At 47.6% G+C, this 21,170-nt stretch overlaps 1 protein-coding gene across 1 annotated transcript; it reads left to right on the forward strand.

The window, feature by feature from the left end:
- The first annotated feature begins 848 nt into the window (after window positions 1–848).
- LOC137322430 (interleukin-1 receptor type 2-like) lies at window positions 849–19,326 on the forward strand. The gene is made up of 7 exons (XM_067985351.1): window positions 849–955; window positions 3,806–3,901; window positions 6,017–6,082; window positions 9,402–9,537; window positions 11,525–11,661; window positions 13,869–13,918; window positions 18,259–19,326. The coding sequence occupies exons 1-7, from the start codon at window positions 856–858 to the stop codon at window positions 18,334–18,336; spliced, it is 663 nt and encodes a 220-aa protein (XP_067841452.1). The 5' UTR covers window positions 849–855; the 3' UTR covers window positions 18,337–19,326.
- The last annotated feature ends 1,844 nt before the right edge of the window (window positions 19,327–21,170 follow it).

Raw genomic sequence — 21,170 nt, forward strand, 5'->3', positions numbered from 1 at the left:
GGGGCCCAAGCACTGATCCCTGCGGTACCCCACTAGTCACTGCCTGCTACCCCGAAAGAGACCCGTTTATTCCTACTCTCTGTTTCCTGTCTGTTAACCAATTCTCAATCCATGCCAGTATATTACCCCCAATCCCATGTGCTTTAATTTTGCACACTAACCTCTTATGTGGGACTTTATCAAAGGCCTTCTGAAAATCCAAATAAACCACATCCACTGGTTCTCCCTTATCTATTCTACCAGTTACATTTTGTTTCTGTAACCTTTACTCAACAAAAATCTATCGATCTCAGTTTTGAAATTTTCAATTGACCCTCAGCTTTTTGGGGGAGAGAGTTCCAGATTTCCACTCCCCTTTGTGTGAAGAAGTGCTTCCTGACATCACCCCTGAACGGCCTGGCTCTAATTTTAAGGTTCTGCCCCCCTTGTTCTGGACTCCTCCCCCCACCAGAGGAAATAGTTTCTCTCTATCGACCCTATCGAATCCTTTAATCATCATAAACACCTCGATTAGATCACCCCTTAATCTTCTAAACTCGAGGGAATACAAGCCCAGTCTCTGCAACCTGTCCTCGTAATTTAACCCTTTTAGCCCCGGTATCATTCTGGTGAATCAGAGCAGAAACTATGAGACACGTGCACCTGATAGAAAGTGACCCTGAAACTGGAAGGGCCGCCCCCCCGGGGTCGCGATTACCCGCCAGCGATGACAAAGTGACGAGTCACCCTCCCCCAAAACAATGACCACATTCCAGCAACAGGGTAAACAAAAAAAAAAAAAAATGCAACTCAGGGGGAAGTCATCTGAAAGGAGAAGTGGTTTCAGAGTGATATAAATGGACAGCCTGACAGCCGATGTCACACAACAGACATTGGCAGCTCCAACCTCCGCAACTCAGACCTGCTCCAATCGGTCTTCCAATGATGACCAAATCCTTTCAGAGCCCCCGAGCTGGTGAGAATCATTCCGTGTTATTCTTTTCTTTTGAAAAAATGAAAAAACGTGGGGAACGCATTAAAATGTTACATAATATATAAATTAATAATAGAGGTGTTCAAAATTAGAAGGGGCTTTGATCTGGAGTGAATAAGGAGAAACTGTTTCCAGTGGCGGGAGGGCACGGATTTAAGGTGATCGGCAAAAGAGCCAGAGGGGGAGATGAGGAGAGATTTTTTTTACGCAGCGAGTTGTTCTGATCTGGAATGCGCTGCCTGAAAGGGCGGTGGAAGCAGATTCAATAATAACTTTCAAAAGGGAATTGGATAAATGCTCGAAAACGAAAAATTTCCAGGGCTATGGGGAAACAGCAGGGACTAATTGGATAGGCCTTTCAGAGAGCTGGCACAAGCACGATGGGTCGAATGGCCTCCTTCTGTGCTGTATCATTCTATTGTTTGTTTATCTGCAAGGGTAACACTCAGGTCTGTCTGCAAAACGGTAACTGGATTTTCGATAGTGATTCTTTCTGTGAAGAGTGAGACACCTGATTGGGCAACTGTCTAAATACAACCACTGAGCTTTGTTATCTCATCACCGCTGCCACAAAAGGTCCAACGTTCTTAAAGGGGACGACAGGCAGAGCACACGGCAACTGAGTATTCTGTCCCCATTTCCAACCACCTCCAGACCTGGGAGTGTCTGATGGGACAGTGTAGAGGGAGCTTTACTCTGTGTCTAACCCTGTACCTGCCCTGGGAGTGTTTGATGGGACAGTGTAGAGGGAGCTTTACTCTGTGTCTAACCATGTACCTGCCCTGGGAGTGTTTGATGGGACAGTGTAGAGGGAGCTTTACTCTGTATCTAACCCTGTACCTGCCCTGGGAGTGTTTGATGGGACAGTGTAGAGGGAGCTTTACTCTGTATCTAACCCGTGCTGTACCTGCCCTGGGAGTGTTTGATGGGACAGTGTAGAGGGAGCTTTACTCTGTATCTAACCCTGTGCTGTACCTGTCGAATCTCACTGAGTCCTTCCGATGGGGGCAAGATGCTGAGAACAATGTACATTCCCACAAGTGCTATCACCTGCAGGGCACAGGTTTTAAGTGGAAGCCAGTGTCGGACTGCGTCCTCATTCAACCCTAGACAGAAGCTCAATGGTGGAAATGGTCAGGGAAGTATCCGGCACAGGCACGATGGGCTGAATGGCCTCCTATGCTGTGCCGAGTACGATAAGTAATGATCTTGCCCCAGTCAGGTTCAAGTGGCAGGCATTCTCGGAAAGTAAGATTGCAAAGCATTTGGGATCCAGTATATGAGTAATTCGAGACATGACCTGTGGTGAGTGTAGGAGGCTCGGGAGGAACAGGTGACTTTGGACCTATGGTTCCCAAAGCTCTCCACCACTGGGGGTTTTCCTCACCTCATGTCTGGGTCTGCTGTAGACTCATTGATAGAGATTGATTGCTTTGATACCAGAAATGAGAGGTTGGACCTATCAGGAAAGATTGAACAGGCTGGGGCTCTTTTCGCTAGAAAAGAGAAGGCTGAGGGGTGACCTGATAGAGGTCGTTCAGATTATGAAAGGGTTCGATAGGGTAGATGTAGAAAAAATGTTTCTACTGGTGGGGGAGACCAGCACTAGGGGTCATAAATATAAGATAATAAATCCAATCAGGAATTCAGGAAAAACTTCTTTCCCCAGAGAGTGGAACTTGCTACCACAAAGAGTAGTTGAGGTGAATAGCATAAAGGCATAGAGTACAAAAGCAAGGGAGTTATGCTAAACCTTTATAAAACACTGGTTAGTCCTCATCTGGGGTATTGTGTCCAGTTCTGGGCACTGCACTTCAGGAAATATGTGAAGGCCTTAGAGAGGGTGCAGAAGAGATTTACTAGAATGGTTCCAGGGATGAGGGACTTCAGTTATGTGGAGAGACTGGAGAAGCTGGGGTCGTTCTCCTTAGAACAGAGAAGGTTGAGAGGAGATTTGATAGAAGTGTTCAAAATCATGAAGGGTTTAGATAAAGTAAATAAAGAGAAACTGTTCCCATTGGCGGAAGGGTCAAGAACCAGAGGTCACAGATTTAAGGTAATTGGCAAAAGAACCAAAGACGACATGAGGAAAAACTTTTTTATGCAGTGAGTTGTTCTGATCTGGAATGCGCTGCCTGAAAGGGCGGTGGAAGCAGATTCAATCGTGGCTTTCAAAAGGAATTGGAAAAATACTTGAAGGGAAAGAATTTGCAGGGCTACAGGGAAAGAGCAGGGGAGTGGGACTGATCTTACAAAGAGTCGGCACGGGCTCGACGGGCCGAATGGCTGTAACCATTCTATGATTCTATTCTATAAATCTATGAAGTGTTTTGTAGAATAAATAAAGAGAAACTGTTTCCAGTGGCAGAAGGGTCGGTAACCAGAGGACACAGATTTAAGGTGATCGGCAAAATAACCAGAGGCGACATGAGGAAATATCTTTTACGCAGCGAGTTGTTCTGATCTGGAATGTGCTGCCTGAAAGGGCGGTGGAAGCAGATTCAATAATAACTTTCAAAAGGGAATTGGATAAATACTTGAAGGGGAAAAATTTGCAGGGCTACAGGAAAACAGCAGGGGAGTGGAACTAATTGGATCGCTCTTTCGAAAAGCCGGCACAGGCACGATGGGCCGAATGGCCTCCTTCTGTGCTGTGTGATTCTATGATAACCGTCCCCAGCAGAAAGATTGACATCTGGGGGTCACAGCGTAGGGGAATCGTGGGCTCTGAGACATGTCCTTGCCGACTGGGGCTGTAGCTGAACGAGTCAGTGATGCTGCTTTAGCCTCTCGGGCGTTTCCTTTCAACACAATTTGTTCTTTTGTTTTCAGGGCACGAAATACTCTGGACCGTCGCCATGCCCTTGGCGATGCTGCTTAACGGTCTCGTCACCGCCGAGTTTTCAGGAGACGGAGGCAGAAGCCAAGGTAACGATAGAGCAAGAGACCTTCCGAGAGCAGGGAAAACCTCCGCGCGGGCAGAGTGTGGCCTCGGGCATCCCTGAACAGTGAGGTGTGACTTTAGCAGCTGCGAGGGGAGCAGTGGCAACAGAGGATGGGATTAACATTGGGGCAGGAAAAGTTCAGCTGGGCCATCAAGCTCCCCCGTCCCATCCCCCCACCGACTCGCCGCCCCCACCCCCGCAAAAAAATACAGAGAAAAAAACCCAGGGTCGATAAGGGAAAAAATACTCTGGGAAATTCCTCTCCGACCGTCCGTCCCCCCCCCCAACCCCCTCAGGCGATGGAAACCAGTCCAGGAGATCACACGGACCGAGTGTTGTCTATAAAGACTCTTCCCTTCTCTATGATGTGATCTCTGCCCCAGTCAGGAACCAGTCCAGCTCCCTCTTGAACGTTTACAGAGAGTCGGCACCCACCACACCGGCCGGTAACACATTCCAGAGACTCTCTACTCTCGGGGGGAAAGAGGAACCGCCCAACACCCAGTCTATTCCCACTCTTGCGTGGTTTGACGATTTGCTTTTCTCCGATCCGCTCTGCCTGCCCCGTTGGTGTTGACTCTTTGCTCAGGAATCGTTTGCGGCCGTGAGTCACCTCTGCCACTTCACTGGGGTGTCCGCCATTCGCACAAATGAGCTTCCGCAGCTTTTCATAGCCGAGCCCAATCGTAGAATCACAGCAGCACAGACGAAGGCCATTCGGCCCATCGTGCCTGTGCCGGCTCTTTGAAAGAGCAATCCGATTCTGCCTCCCTCAATATGCAGACACTGCACTTTACCGCAGCAGTGGGAATCCTGGCCAAAGCTCCCCCTCCGTAACTCGAGGACAATCGAGGTCAGTTGCAGCTACCTCATTGCAGACCAGGGAGAAAACTGAGACCTCCCTGCTCTTCCTGGCCAACTTACTCAATGGATAAACACATGGAGCAACTTTTCATTAATTCATTCTTGGGATGTGGGCAAGGCCAACATTTATTGTGCATCCCTAGTTGCCCTGAGAACGTGGTGGTGGGCCGCCTTCTTGAACTACTGGGTAGCGGTTTGATACAACTGAGTGTCTCGCTAGACTTCAAGTGCACATCCAAGTACTTTTTAAATGCGATGAGGGTTTCTGCCTCTACCACCCTTTTGCATCATATAGGTTAGTGCCTTCCAGGCAGTGAGTTCCAGACCCCCACCACCCTGTGGGTGAAAACATTTCTCCTCAGCTCCCCTCTAACCCTTCTACCAATTACCTTAAATCTATGCTCCCTGGTTATTGACCTCTCTGCTATACAGACCGGGGAAGGACGGCAAGTTTCCTGCCCTGAAGGACATCAGTGAACCAGTTGGGTTTTTACGACAATCCGACAGTTTCATGGTCACTTTTACTGATTCCAGATTTTTATTTCAATGCAAATTCTCAAAGATTTGAACTCACGTTCTCTGGATTACTCGTCCAGTAAACACAACCTTTTCGCAACCGAACCCCAGTTTAACCTGTTTAACTTTGCCTCTTGTGGGATGCGCCAATTCTCTCCCATGGGGTTGCCAACTCTGGTTGGACGTCTTCCTGGAAGTTTCATCACGTGACCTCCTGCCGCCGACTGCCCCGCCTTCACACTCCCGCCATTGGTCGCCCGACATGTCAATCCTCACAACGCCCCTGCCTTCCCACAGCCAATCGGAAAGTGAACACACTCTTCGTTCCCCGCGGGATTGGATGATTCTTGACTCTCAATCAAACAGCCCCTTTTTCTCGTGCACGTCCAATATTTTTATAAATAATGAACAAAAGTGTTGAAAGAAAATGTTTTAAAAACACAGTATTTTATTGCCCCAATGATTTTTCTCTCGGGTTTTATTGCTCGCAGCAATGTCCTAGAGATTAGTCTTTCATTCCTGGAGACTCCAGGACAATCCTGGAGGGTTGGCAACCCTCACTCTCCCACTCCTCAGGAGACTGGGAAAATTCCCTTTGTGTTGAAAGGCATGCCCTACCCTCCAGTCCCATCACTCTGCGGTAAGTCAACTTGGTTGCGGTTTGTTGGCTCCATGTTACCCCCTCGAATGTACCCTAACCGTGCTTCTGTCACCACAGGGCCTAAAGGAAATGAGCCTCCGACAATCACCATCCCAGTTGGCACCACAATCAATGCCGAGTGCAGTAAGTACACCCGTCCTCTGCCCATTAAACCGCGCTGCAAAAACTAATGGTGGTGGCACCAGTTGCTTCGGTACTGACCCGGAACAGGCCAGGAATGGTCCAGGTTTGACTCCCAGTTCATGCTGAGTTAGCCAAGGAAGTAGGTGGGATACAGCAACTGGGCCTCAGTGCCTTTGGATTGGAGGGGGGTGAGGGGGTAAGAGGGGAGAAGAGGTTCAGAATCAGCCCATGCAAGTAGATAAAGGCTCTAGAAAAGAGAAGACTGAGGGGTGACCTGATCGAGGTCTTTAAGATTATGAAAGGGTTTGATAGGGTAGACGTGGAGAAGATGTTTCCACTTGTGGGGGAGACCAGAACTAGGGACCATAAATATAAGATAGTCACTAATAAATCCAATAGGGAATTCAGGAGAAACTTCTTTACCCAGAGAGTGGTGAGAATGTGGAACTCACTCCCACAAGGAGTAGTTGAGGTGAATAGTGTCGATACATTTAAGGAGAAGCTCGATAAACACATGAGGGAGAAAGGAATAGAAGGATATGGTGATAGGGTGAGATGAAGTAGGGAGGGAGGAGGCTCGAATGGAGCATAAACACCGGCATAGACCTGTTGGGCCGAATGGCCTGTTTCTGTGCTGTACATTCTGTGTAATAAAAAGGCCAATAACACCTTGGGTTTAATAAACAGGGGCAGAGAGTACTAGAGGAAAGGTAAATTTATACAAAACATTGATTAGGCCACAGCAAGAGTCCTGTCTGCAATTTTGGAAAACCCTACGTTGAAAGGACTTAGTGACACAGTAACAATTTCAGGCAGAAGACCTTCAGCCCATCTAGCCCACCTATCCCTGGCATATTCCCATGGTGCATTTTTAATAACCCTGAATCCATTAGTTGACAAGAAATAAAAACAGAAAATGCTGGAGAAGCTCAGCAAGTGAGGCAGCATCTGTGGAGAAAGAAACAGAGTTAACGTTTCAGGTCGATGACCTTTCGTTGACAAGAATCTGTCCAGTTCCTTCTTGAAACCCATTAAGTTTCTTGTCCCCCACCCGTGCCAGTGATCTGCGCCACAAACTCACCACCCTTTTAGTTGAAAAACTTCCTCCTGCATTTTCTATTGTCTTTCGTTGTCCTTAGTTTGTAAATACGACCCCATATGTTTAAATTCTGTACATGGAAGAAAAGCTTCCTTGGATCCAATTTATCCAAACCTTTCATAATTTTAAACATTTCCATCATAATCCTCTCCGCCTTCTCCTTTCAAGAGAAAAATGACCCAGAGTAGACAATCTCACCTCACACATATTCCTTTAAGTTCTGGGATCAACCTAGTAGCCCCTCCAACAACTGAATGCCCCTCTCCGTACCCCCTCCAACAACTGAATGCCCCTCTCTGTACCCCCTCCAACAACTGAATGCCCCTCTCCGTACCCCCTCCAACAACTGAATGCCCCTCTCCGTACCCCCTCCAACAACTGAATGCCCCTCTCCGTACCCCCTCCAACAACTGAATGCCCCTCTCTGTACCCCCTCCAACAACTGAATGCCCCTCTCCGTACCCCCTCCAACAACTGAATGCCCCTCTCCGTACCCCCTCCAACAACTGAATGCCCCTCTCCGTGCCCCCTCCAACAACTGAATGCCCCTCTCCGCGCCCCCTCCAACAACTGAATGCCCCTCTCCGCGCCCCCTCCAACAACTGAATGCCCCTCTCCGTACCCCCTCCAACAACTGAATGCCCCTCTCCGCGCCCCCTCCAACAACTGAATGCCCCTCTCCGTACCCCCTCCAACAACTGAATGCCCCTCTCCGTGCCCCCTCCAACAACTGAATGCCCCTCTCCGCGCCCCCTCCAACAACTGAATGCCCCTCTCCGTACCCCCTCCAACAACTGAATGCCCCTCTCCGTACCCCCTCCAACAACTGAATGCCCCTCTCCGCACCCCCTCCAACAACTGAATGCCCCTCTCCGTACCCCCTCCAACAACTGAATGCCCCTCTCCGCACCCCCTCCAACAACTGAATGCCCCTCTCCGTACCCCCTCCAACAACTGAATGCCCCTCTCCGTACCCCCTCCAACAACTGAATGCCCCTCTCCGCGCCCCCTCCAATAACAATCTCCTTTTTGAAATATTGAGACCAATATTGCACACAGTACTCCAGATGTGGTCTCACCAGGGAAGATACCGTTTTAAAATGATCTCTCTGGATTTATATGTTTTATCCCTTGCTATTCAGCCCAACATTTTTAACAGCCTGGGAACATTGGGCTGATGGTTTTGGTGACCTGTCCACCAAACCGCCACAATCTCTCTCCTGCTCCAATAGCTCAAGTACGTTCCTATTGAGTACATAATCCACATAAACATTCCCTCTGCTAAATCTCATTACCTTCCATTTCTCTGTATTAAACTGCATCTGCCATTTCTCCGCCCACTGATCGAACTTGTCAAGATCCTTTGAATTTTTGTGCACTGATATTCATCATTGGCCACTGCTCCCAATTTGGTATCGTCTGCAAATTTGGACTCTTTGGGCACAATTCCTTCTTCTAAACCATTTACAAAAATTATAAACAACAGCGGCCCCAACACTGTACCCTCCACCCTGCACAGTCTCACAAGCCACGCATTGATGGAACTAACCTGTACTTGCCTTACCTGCCCTGCGCGTGACACAGGAAGCAATCCTGAGGTTACCACCCTTGAGGTCATGCTGTTATAACTCTGCTCTGTTGTTTTGAAGGCAAACCTGGCAGTCAATTTGTGCACAGCAAGGTCCCACAAACAGCAATAGGATGATTGACCAGTTAACTGGTACTCTTGGGCACTGCCTTCACCCACTGAATCACCAGGTGCAGGCCGTTTATAAACTAAGTGTCAGCAGTGGGCAGCACGTTCGCCTCTGAGTCCAGAAGGTTGTGGGTTCAAATCCCCCTCCAGAGACTTGAGCACAAAATCTAGGCTGACGCTCCCGGTGCAGCACTGAGGGAGTGCTGCACTGTCAGAGATGCCGTCTTTTGGATGAGTCGTTAAACCGAGGCCCCATCTGCCCTCAGGTGGATGTAAACGAAGAAGAGCAGGGAAGGCGTCCTCGGTCAATATTTATCCCTCAACCAACATCATCAACAGATTATCTGGTCATTATCACATTGCTGTTTGTGGGATCTTGCTGTGCACAATTGGCCGCCACGTTTCCTATGTTACAACAGTGACTACGCTTCAAAATTACTTCATTGGCTGTAAAGCGCTTTGGGACATCCTGAGATGGTGAAAGGTGCGATATAAATGCAAGCTCTTTCTTTGTTTCCCTGTAGGGAAGCCGCTGGAGCTGATCTGCAAGGCGGTTACTGGATACTCAGACAGATTCTCCACAATCATTTACTGGCTGGCCAACCAGCAATTCATCGAGGATGCATTTGTAGACGGGAGAGTGAAAGAAGGATTGGAAACGTAAGTCAAGACGAAAAGTACAACTCAGCGCTAAACTCTGCGGCAAAGATCGGACTGGGGCCGTGATGTCCCCCGTTTTCCCCCCTCCGCCCTTCCTCGCCAGCTGGCCCATTGGGCATTCTATGTCTAGACTCGCAAAAGAAAATTGGTGGTGGCTGGAGCCATAAAATCGCACTCTGACCTTACGGAGAGGAAGGGGGGATGGTACGGGGAAGGGGGGAGGCGGGGATGGTACGGGGAATGGGGGAGGCGGAGATGGTATGAGGAAGGGGGGAGGTACGGGGAATGGGGGAAGGTACGGGGAATGGGGGAAGGTACGGGGAATGGGGGAAGGTACGGGGAATGGGGGAGCGGGGGCTGCAATAAGATTGTGCCTCTGCCAACATATGGTTTCCGGAGGATGGAGGGTAGAAATTTGGGGGGTGGGGAGAAGCAAAGTGGAATAGGAACATAGGAACAGGAGGTGGCCATTCAGCCCCTCGAGCCTGTTCTGCCATTCAATTAAATTATGGCTGATTTGTACATCACTCATCTACCCGCCTTTGCTCCTAACAAAAATCTATCGATCTCAGTCTTAAGAGTTTCAATTGACCCCCAGCCTCAACAGCTTTTTTTTTTGGGGGGGTGAGGGGGAGAGTTCCAGATTTCCACTCTCCTTTGTGTGAAGAAGTGCTTCCTGATTTCACTCCTGAACGGCCAAGCTCTAATTTTAAGGTTCTGCCCCCTTGCTCTGGACTCCCCCCACCAGAGGGAATAGTTTCTCTCTATCTACCCTATGGAATCCCTTTATCATTTTAAGCACTTCAATTAGATCACCCCTTAATCTTCTAAACCCGAGGGAATACAAGCCCAGTCCATGCAACCTGAATCTTTGACCCTTTTAGCCCCGGTATCATTCTGGTGAATCTGCGCTGCGCCCCCTCCAAGGCCAATATCTCCTTCCTGAGGTGCGATGCCCAGAACTGGACGCAGTCTCTCCGGACAGGGTCTGACCAAGGCTCTGTACAAATGAAGCATAAATTCCACTCTTTTGTATTCCAGCCCCCCCTCGAGATAAAAGCCAACATTCACCCATCCTCACATCTCCACTATTCAATGTATACTTGAAAAAGAAGAATTTACCTAAATTGAACAAAAATATCTTCGTTGCGGGGCTACGGGGAAAGAGCGGGGGGAATGGGACTAATTGGGCAGCCCTGTCAAAGAACCGGCACAGGCGCGATGGGCCGAACGGCCTCCGTCTGTGCTGTACGATTCGAAGATAATCCAGGCCTACTACCTTCCAAACATTTCAGCAGTGCACCAACCATCGAGTACCATATCATCTCAACCCGTCACCACCCCTGTGACCACGTAGCACATTCCCAACTATTGAGGGAGTTAACTTCTCTTGAACTGCTTGGCCGCCACAAAACAACAACAACTTGCATTTATATAGCGCCTTTAAAACGTCCCAGGGTGCTTCACAGGAGCGATTATCAGACAAAAATTTGACACCGGGCCACATAAGGAGATGTTAGGACAGGTGACCAAAAGCTTGGTCAAAGAGGTAGGTTTTAAGAAGCGTCTTAAAGGAGGAGAGAGAGGCGGAGAGGTTTAGGGAGGGAATTCCAGAGCTTGGGGCCGAGGCAGCTGAAGGCACGGCCGCCAATGGTGGAGCGATGGAAATGGGGGATGCGCAAGAGGCCAGAATTGGAGGAGCGCAGAGATCTCGGAGGGTTGTAGGGCTGGAGGAGGTTACAGAGATAGGGAGGGGGCGAGGCCACGGAGGGATTTGAAATCTAGGATGACGAGCACTATGTTTTAATTGCCTGTGGGAGAGGGGGAAAGGGTTGAAGAGCCCCAGACTTCCACTCTCCTCAGTGATTTAACGAAGCTTACTCTAGATTTGGTAAATCGCAATTGTTATTGAAGTGCCATGGCCACTTTCTCGGCCAATATTTCCTTCTGAACCCCTGTTGTCCTCCTCTTCCACCCCCCCCGGTAGATTCCTGACTGAAAATGGAAAGATAATTATCCAGAAGAGTTTGAACTTCAGCACGACCACACTGGAAGATTTCAAGACCAACTTCACCTGCGCTGTGATGAACCCCTCTGGAAACTCAGTAAAAACCATCACTTTAGGCAAGTTAACACCAGGTGTCAGTTGCCCTGCACGACATAGAGCAGCTTTGGAAGATGTGAGGGAAGTAGAGATTCTGGCTCAACAGCAGCATTTTAAAGAAAGAATTCCTTTCACAATCTCAGGACATCACATAGAAACATAGACAGAGAAAAATAGGCTTCACAGCCAATGAAGTACTTTTGAAGTGTCGTCACTGTTGTAATGCAGGAAAGGCAGCAGCCAATTTCTGCACAGCAAGATCCCACAAACAGCAATGTGATAATGACCAGATAATCATCTTTTTTTTTTAAAGTGATGTTGGTTGAGGGATAAATATTGGCCCCAGGACACCGGGGAGAACTCCCCCTGCTCTTCTTCCAGTAGTAGTGGCCGTGGGATCTTTTTCATCCACCCGAGGGGGCAGATGGGGCCCTGGGTTTAACGTCTCATCCAAAAGAAGGCACCGCCGACAGTGCAGCACTCCCTCAGTACTGGCACGGGGAGTGTCGGCCTAGGTTTTGCGCTCAAGTCTCTGGCGTGAGGCTTGAACCCTGAACCCAGGACCTCCTGACTCAGAAGGCTAGTGAAGAGCTTTGGCTATCCTGAGGATGGGATAAGGGGCTGCATAAATACAAGTTTTCTTTTCTTAAACCGAATGGCAACTTGTTTATGAAAGAAGCCTAGCCCCAGTAGGCCCGAGGTCATAAATATTGCCAACTGAAGTGTCGTTTACTTTTATGTGGTCTGTGTATCGTGCCTCCAGAGTTCCATCAACGATACTGCTGTGTCATGTCTTTGGTAGTTTGTGTCATCACGAGTTGTAGCCACAGCTTAAGAGGAGTGGAAAAAAAAACACTGTAACCCTGAGTCGATATAGCAGTTAAAAAAGCATACAGGGTCTTAGGCTTTATAAATAAAGGCATAGAGTACAAAAGCAAGGAAGTTATGCTAAACCTTTACAAAACACTGGTTAGGCCTCAGCTGGAGTATTGTGTTCAATTCTGGGCACCACACTTTAGGAAGGATGTCAAGGCCTTAGAGAGGGTGCAGAGGAGATTTACTAGAATGGTACCAGGGATGAGGGACTTCAGTTATGTGGAGAGACTGGAGAAGCTGGGATTGTTCTCCTTAGAACAGAGAAGGTTAAGGGGAGATTTGATAGAGGTGTTCAAAATCATGAAAGGTCTTGATACTGTAAATAAGGAGAAACTGTTTCCAGTGGCAGGAGGGTCGGTAACCAGAGGAAACAGATTTAAGGTAATTGGTGAAAGAACCAGAGGGGAGATGAGGAGAATTTTTTTTTTTTACGCAGCGAGTTGTTCTGATCTGGAATGTGCTGCCTGAAAGGGCGGTGGAAGCAGATTCAATAATAACTTTCAAAAGGGAATTGGATAAATACTTGAAAAGGAAAAAATTTGCAGGGCTATGGGGGAAAAGAGCAGGGGGAGTGGGACTAATTGGACAGCTCTTTCAAAGAGCCGGCACAGGCACGATGGGCCGAATGGCCTCCTCCTGCGCTGTAAGGTTCTATGATAATAAAGGCTCATGAGGGGTGAGACCCGACTGACTCCACACTGTGGGGCTAACACCACGTGATGTTAGAGGAAATACTGCCCTCTCCAACAAAGCAGGAGTTGGTTGAATTTCGCTATTTAAGTTACGTTTCCCCTGGTGGGTAAACTGACCAGGAGAGTCCCAGGTCCCCTCAAAGAAAAAGCCTTGCATTTCTATAGCGCCTTTCACAATCTCAGAACGTCACAAAGCGTTATTAAGTACTTTAAAAAAAAAATGCAGTCCTGTTGTAATGTAGGAAACGCAGCAGACAATTTGCACACAGCAAGATCCCACAAACAACAATGTGACACTGACCAGAAAATCTCTTTTTTTAAAAAAAAGAGATGTTGGTTGAGGGATAAATATTGGCCCAGGACATAAGGGAGAACTCCCCTACTCTTATTTGAAATAGTGGCCACGGGATCTATTACGTCCGCCTGAGGGGGCAGGCGGGGCCTTTTGGCCACTTAATGTGTGAAGTGCTGCTCGGTTGGTAACACTCTCCAGTCAGTCGTGTCACCATGCAAACAAGTCCCCCTCCCTCAGCGCCCGCCATCTTGATTCACACGGAGGCCCGAGTGGGGCACTGGGGACAGTAGCAGCTCTGGGCTACAGTTAGTGTGTGAAAAATAATGCTTAAACTCATCTCCCTCCGCCTGTCATTAAATTACAGTGGAAAAGAAGGCTTCGCTCTCCAAGACTGACCGATACATCAGGAAGTTGGTAAGAGTTTTAATTTATTTAGTACCCAGTTCCCCCTTCTCTCCCTTAAAGTGTTAAATTACGAGGACAGGTTGCACAGACTGGGCTTGTATTCCCTCGAGTTTAGAAGATTAAGGGGTGATCTAATTGAGGTGTTTAAGATGATTAAAGGATTTGATAGGGTAGATAGAGAGAAACTATTTCCTCTGGTGGGGGGAGTCCAGAACAAGGGGGCAGAACCTTAAAATTAGAGCTCGGCCGTTCAGGGGTGATGTCAGGAAGCACTTCCTCACACAAAGGGGAGTGGAAATCTGGAATTCTCTCCCCCCAAAAAGCTGTTGAGGCTGGGGGTCAATTGGAGCTTTCAAAACTGAGATCGATAGATTTAGGTTAGGGAAGGGTATTAAGGGATACGGAACCAAGGAGGGTAAATGGAGTTAAGATTCGGATCAACCATGATCTAATAGAATAGCACAACAGGCTCGAGGGGCTGAATGGCCTCCTCCTATTTCTATGTTCCTCCCCTTATTGTGTTGGTTCTTGCTTCGATGGCATTACCTGGGTTTGGCTGAAGAGGGCCCATTTGCTTTCATTGTTCCAGCCTACTTGCATTGAAGCTTGGTTAGACCACACTTGGAGTATTGTGCACAGTTCTGGTCTCCATATTATAAAAGGAATATAGAGGCACTGGAGGAAGTGCAAAAAAGATTTACTAGGACGATAAGAGCATAAGAAATAGGAGCAGGAGTCGGCCACACCATCCCTTGAGCCTGCTCCGCCATTCAATCAGATCACGGCTGATCTTCAACCTGCCCGATCCCCATATCCCTTGATTCCCCTCGAGTCCAAAAATCTATCTCAGTCTTGAATATATTCAATGACTCAGCATCCACAGCCCTCTGGGGTAGAGAATTCCAAAGATTCACAACCCTCTGAGTGAAGAAATTCCTCCTCATCTCAGTCCTAAATGGCCGACCCCTTATCCTGCGACTATGCCCTCTGGTTCTAGACTCTCCAGCCAGGGGAAACAACCTCTCAGCCTCTACTCTATCAAGCCCCCTCAGAATCTTATATGTTTCAATGAGATCCCCTCTTATTCTTCTAAACTCCAGAGAGAGTATAGGCCCATTCTACTCAACCAGAATAGAGAGGTTGAACCAATCAAGAAAGGCTGAACAGGCTGGAGCTCTTTTCTCTAGAAAAAAGACTGAGGGGTGACCTGATCGAGGTCTTTAAAATTATGAAAGGGTTTGATAGGGTAGACGTAGATATTTCCACTTGTGGGGGAGACCAGAACCAGAGGCCATAAATATAAAATAGTCACTAATAAATCCAATAGGGAATTCAGGAGAAACTTCTTTACCCAGAGAGCGGTGAGAATGTGGAACTCGCTCCCACAAGGAGTGGTTGAGGCGAATAGCATAGATACATTTAAGTGGAAGCTGGATAAACACATGAGGGAGAAAGGAATAGAAAGATAGGGTTAGATGAAGAAGGGAGGGAGGAGGCTCGTGTGGAGCATAAACACCAGTATGGACCTATTGGGCCGAATGGCCTGTTTCTGTGCTGTACATGCCATGTAATTCTATGTTGTACCAACTCCTGCCATCATCCAGACAGCATCACGCAGATCGACACACATTTTTACCAAAGTACCAAGTCTTAAATCCAGTGTCAGAGCCTTCGTGGCAGCCCATCCCAGCTATTAATTGGCCCCTCACATCCCTGAACCCGCGCCCTGGTGTATCTGCCCCAGAGTTTAATTTCTCTGTCCCATTAAGTATCTTTACACACCGCTATAAAAGATCCGAGACATCTCTTCAAGCCCGACTAGCTCCAGCTTGTCAAATAGTTCCGCACAGCTCCTCCATGTGATGTCCGGGGAACAACCTCTTGGGCCTGGACTGGGCCTCTTTAACAACATGGCGTGTACCAGATACAGCCTGGTGGTGACTCTCAAGCGGCCATTCTTTGAATAGCTACTTGCTGTTCAACTGCAGTGGGCATCACTGCCAAACCCAATTATATCCTGTGACATGTGCACTGTCACATAGGTGGCACTAGATAGGAGCAGGAATAGGAACCCAGGTCAAGTTTGTTCGTGATGCTAATGAGTCTGGGGGAGGGAGTAGAGAGGGATGGGAGGGGAGGTGTTCAGTATCTGGGGCTGGAGAGGGACAGAGGTGTTCAGTAACTGGACGGTGGAGAGGGACAGAGCGGAGGTGTTCAGTAACTGGACGGTGGAGAGGGACAGAGGTGTTCAGTAACTGGGCGGTGGAGAGGGACAGAGCAGAGGTGTTCAGTAACTGGGCGGTGGAGAGGGACAGAGCAGAGGTGTTCAGTAACTGGGGGTGGAGAGGGACAGAGCAGAGGTGTTCAGTAACTGGGGGTGGAGGGGGACAGAGCAGAGGTGTTCAGTAACTGGGGGTGGGTTACGAGTGGGTATATGTTGGAATTGCTGGCTGGCTAAAAATGCAAAGTATGAGGTGGAAATCTTGTTGCTAATTAAATAAAATAGACACCGATTATTGATCAGTATCTGAAGTGGAGATCAATAAATAGAAGTTACAACACAGGAACAAACCACTCTGTCTAACCAGTCCGTGTCGGCATCCACACGAACAGAAACTTCTAATCACGTTTACTCGCCCTGTTCCCATGTCCCTTCAAACCCCTTTTCCTTCACCCACCTATCCACTCGAATCTTGAAAGTTGACATAGTTTCTGCCTCAACCACTGACCCTGGAAGCGAATTCCACGGCCTCACAACTTGTAAAGAGGTTTCTCCCGCTCTGTTCTAAATCTCTTACATTTAGTCTTGTATCTGTGGCCCCTCGTTCTCAACTCCACAACTACTGGAAACTGTCAACTTCTATCTATCCTGTCCCAAACTGTCATAGCTTTGAACACTTAGATCAGAATGCCCAAAGCCTGCATTGTTTTAATGAAAAAAGACCCAATTTTTCCAAGTCTTTCTATGTATTTGTATCTCCTCTACCAGGCAGTATCCTCGTGAATCTGCATTGTATACCCTCTCTAAAGAGGTTTTAACATTTCAGGCATGACATTTCATCAGGGCTTCAGGTTAACTTCTCTCTGCGTCTCCCTCTCCCCCAGCCTTTCCCTCCCTCCCCCTCTGTCTCTCTGGTTAAGACGCTGTGCAGGTCCAGCTTTTATTTCACCTCTTCAGCATTTGTGATGTTTCTTTCTCACCTGTTGCTGGGGCGAGGGCAGGACTGGACTTGCTGCAATGCCCTCATCTCCCTCAAACAACTAGCCTGAATGACACTGACTGGTTCTGTCTGAACCACCAACAATGCTGCTTTAAAGGGGTTGAACGAAACTTCTTTCAGTTCAGTTAACCCAACCCTTCCCTCTCCAAAGTCCTTCAACGTGTCGTTGTCTTTTAAATCTGTGTCCATCTCTCCCGCAACTCCATGTTTGAATCTCCCCAATCAGGATTCCATCCCGGCCACAGCACTGAAACTGCCCTTTTCAAAGTCACAAATGACCTCCTCTTGTGACTTTGACCATGGGGCTTCATTGGCTGTGAAGCACTTTGGGACGTCCTGAGGTTGTGAAAGGCGCTATATAAATGCAAGTCTTTCCTTTTCTTTCTGTTGGGGAGGGGGTCACACCCGAGTCCTCTCTGCCTTCACTGGCTGAGCCAGAAGGAAGGTCACTACACGCGCGAGCACCTTAACCAGGCCGCAAGCTCCCAGTCTGACCGCTGACTGTTGCATTGGGGGGGCCACATGAAACTGATCTGGGATCCTGCCCATTGTCACTATTCCAGAAATAATCTTAAACTGGTAGATTTCTGGACGCCACACTTTAGGAAGGATGTCAAAGCCTTGGAGAGGGTGCAGAGGAGATTTACTAGAACGATACCAGGGATGAGGGACTTCAGTTATGTGGAGAGACTGGAGAAGCTGGGATTGTTCTCCTTAGAGCAGAGAAGGTTAAGGGGAGATTTGATAGAAGTGTTCAAAATTTTGAAGGGTTTTGACAGAGTAAATAAGGAGAAACTGTTTCCAGTGGCAGGAGGGTCGGTAACCAGAGGAGACAGATTTATGGTAATTGGCAAAAGTGGGGAGAGGAGGAGAATTTTTTTTTTTTTTAACGCAGCGAGTTATGATCTGGAATGCACTGCCTGGTGGAAGCAGATTCAACAGTAACTCTCGAGGGAAGTGAATAAATACTTGAAAAGCAAAAATTTACAGGGCTATGGGGAAAGAACAAGGGAGCGAGACTAACTTGATAGCTCTTTCAAAGAGCCAGCACAGGCACGATGGGTCGAATGGCCTCTGTCTGTGCTGTACGATTCTACGATTTCAACGGGATTGCTTTTAATTTTGCAGCGGAAGTGCAAAAGAAGTTTGGACGCTTGTCTTCACACTGCATTCGACAACATCTCACGCAAAGGGGAAATCCATTGATACGGCTGAGTTACAGCCATCGATATTGGGAGCACCTTAACCAGGTGAAGGCTGCTTTCTGCATTGCTGCAACCGACTGTATCCAAAACGGACAGGGAAACGTCTCAGGAACTGATCGCCCAAAACATCCACTACCAACCCCTTCTGTACGGTCCATAAAATTTAAAATGTGGAGAACAAGTTCACAGTTTACCTGATCCAGATCATCTTTAAACCAGTTTTTTTTTTGGGGTGGGTATTGGTCCTTTTGAGGTGGCTCAGTGAGTAGCACTCTCCTGCCTCCGAGTCAGAAGGTTGAGGGTTCAAGTCCCGCCCCAGAGACTTGGGCACAAAATCTAGGCCGACACTCCCAGTAAAGTACCGAGGGAGTGCTACACTGTTGGAGGTGGCGTCTCTCAGATGAGACGTTAAACCGAGGCCCAGTCTGCCCTCTCAGGTGGACGTAAAAGATCCCACGGCCACTATTTCAAAGAAGAGCAGGGGAGTTCTCCCTGGTGTCCTGGCCAATATTTATCCTTCAACCAACATCACTAAAAAAAGACTATTTGGTCATCATCACATTGCTGTTTGTGGGATCTTGCTGTGTGCAAATTGGCTGCCACATTTCAACAGTGGCTGCACTTCAAAAGTACTTCATTGGCTGTAAAGTTCTTTAGGACGTCCTGAGGTCGTGAAAGGCGCTACATAAATGCAAGTTCCTTCTTTCTTTCAAAAGCGGACACTGGAAGACACACCTGTGTATTAACTTTACAACACTAAGTCACCTGGAATTTTTAAGTTTGCAAGCTAATAAACTCCCAATGATCAAGATCGCAGAAATAACTTGGGGCTTTAAGAAAATGTAATTTTGAAGTGTTCTACATTAAAAATCACTGTTAATTTGATATTTTATTGCTGAGAATGTATTAGTGATACTATTAAAACATTTACCTGAGGAAGGAGGAAGTCTCCGAAAGCTTGTGAATTTAAAATAAAATTGCTGGACTATAACTTGGTGTTGTAAAATTGTTTACAATTGTCAACCCCAGTCCATCACCGGCATCTCCACATCATTATTAAAACTTCATTAGACGACCACTGCCTCAGTTTAATGATGGTATAAAGAGAGATCATCCACAAGCCAGGCACAGCTATTAACCACAAGGATAAATCAGAATTATGGAATAAATGACAGAGCAGGTCACTGAAGGGGAGTGCAAACACGTTCAAGAAACAATTCATCATGTATATGGAGAGAGAAGCATGGGAAGGATATGATGGGAAAGTGCAGCTGGTCTACGAATAATGGCCAAGGAGGGAAAACAAAAATCGGCAACTGCTGGAAACACACAGCGGGTCTGTGAAATCAGTGAAGAGAAAACACGGTTTAACGTTTAAGGTGCAGACTCTTCGAGAACTGACAATGTAGCACTGCACTGAACCCACAACCTATCTCCGAGGCAACTAATCCAAGCTGTCATGTTGCGTGAGCCATGGCTTAGTGGGTAGCACACTTGCCTCAGAGTCAGAAGGCTGTGGTTTCAAGTCCTGCTCCAGAGACTTGAGCCCCATAATAGTAAATTTACAGCAGAAGCGACGGCCATTCGGCCCATCGTGTCTGTGCCGGTCAAAATAGAGCCATCCACCCTAATCCCACTTTCCAGCACTTGGTCCATAGCCTTATGGGTTACAGCACTTCAAGTACCTTTTAAATGCAATGAGGGTTTCTGCCTTTACCACCTTCCAGGCAGTGAGGTCCAGACCCCCACCACCCTCTGGGTGAAAAACTTTTTCCTCAGCTCCCCTCTAATCCTTCTACCAATCACTTTAAATCTATGCCCCCTGGTTATTGACCCGTCTGCTAAGGGAATAGGTGCTCCCTATCCATTTTATACATCTCAATTAAATCTCCCCTCAGCCTCCTCTATTCTAAAGAAAACAACCCCAGCCTATCCAATCTTTCCTCATAGGTAAAATTCTCCAGTCCTGGCAACATCCTCGTAAATCTCCTCTGTACCCTCTCTAGTGCAATCACATCTTTGCTGTAATGTGGTGACCAGAACTGTACACAGTACTCGAGCTGTGGCTTAACTAGTGATTTATACAGTTCCAGCATATCTTCCCTGCTCTTACATTCTATGCCTCGGCTAATCCAGGCTGACACTCCCAGTGCAGTACTGTGGGAGTGTTGCACTGTCGGAGGTGCTGTCTTTCGGATGAGACATTAAACTGAGGTCCCGTCTGCCCCTCTCAGGGGTACGTAAAAGATCCCACAGCCACTATTGGAAGGAGAGCAGGGGAGTTCTCTCTGGTGTCCTGGCCAATATTTATCCCTCAACCAACATCACTAAGAACAGTTTATCTCGTTGCTGTTTGTGGGATCTTGCTGTGCGCAAATTGACTGCCACGTTTCCTACATTACAACAGTGACTACACTTCAAAAGTACTTCATTGGCTGTAAAGCACTTTGGGACGTCCCGAGGTCATGAAAGGTGCTTTATAAATGAAAATTCTTTTTCAAACCCACAGCCTTCTAACTTAGAAGCAACTGAGCCAAGCTGGTACTGAGTGGAAGTGGACGGGAGATGTACCCAGTTATATTTCAGACGTCGCACTTAAAAGGGGACTGCAGAATTTGGAGAGAAAAAGTATTTTTATTGACCAATAAAAACCAAAACCGGTTTAAAGAGAAAGTAACAAATTCTACAATGCAGTGAGACTCGGCAGACCTGTGTTGTGAAGTACAAGAATGTGCCACAACTGTTTAAAGTTTACAGGAGCAAATTAAACAGAACAAGGAGGCAAAAACATTAAAATTAGAGCTAGGCCGTTCAGGGGTGATGTCAGGAAACACT

Source organism: Heptranchias perlo, chromosome 6, assembly GCF_035084215.1.
Source record: "Heptranchias perlo isolate sHepPer1 chromosome 6, sHepPer1.hap1, whole genome shotgun sequence".
Taxonomy (NCBI): domain Eukaryota; kingdom Metazoa; phylum Chordata; class Chondrichthyes; order Hexanchiformes; family Hexanchidae; genus Heptranchias; species Heptranchias perlo.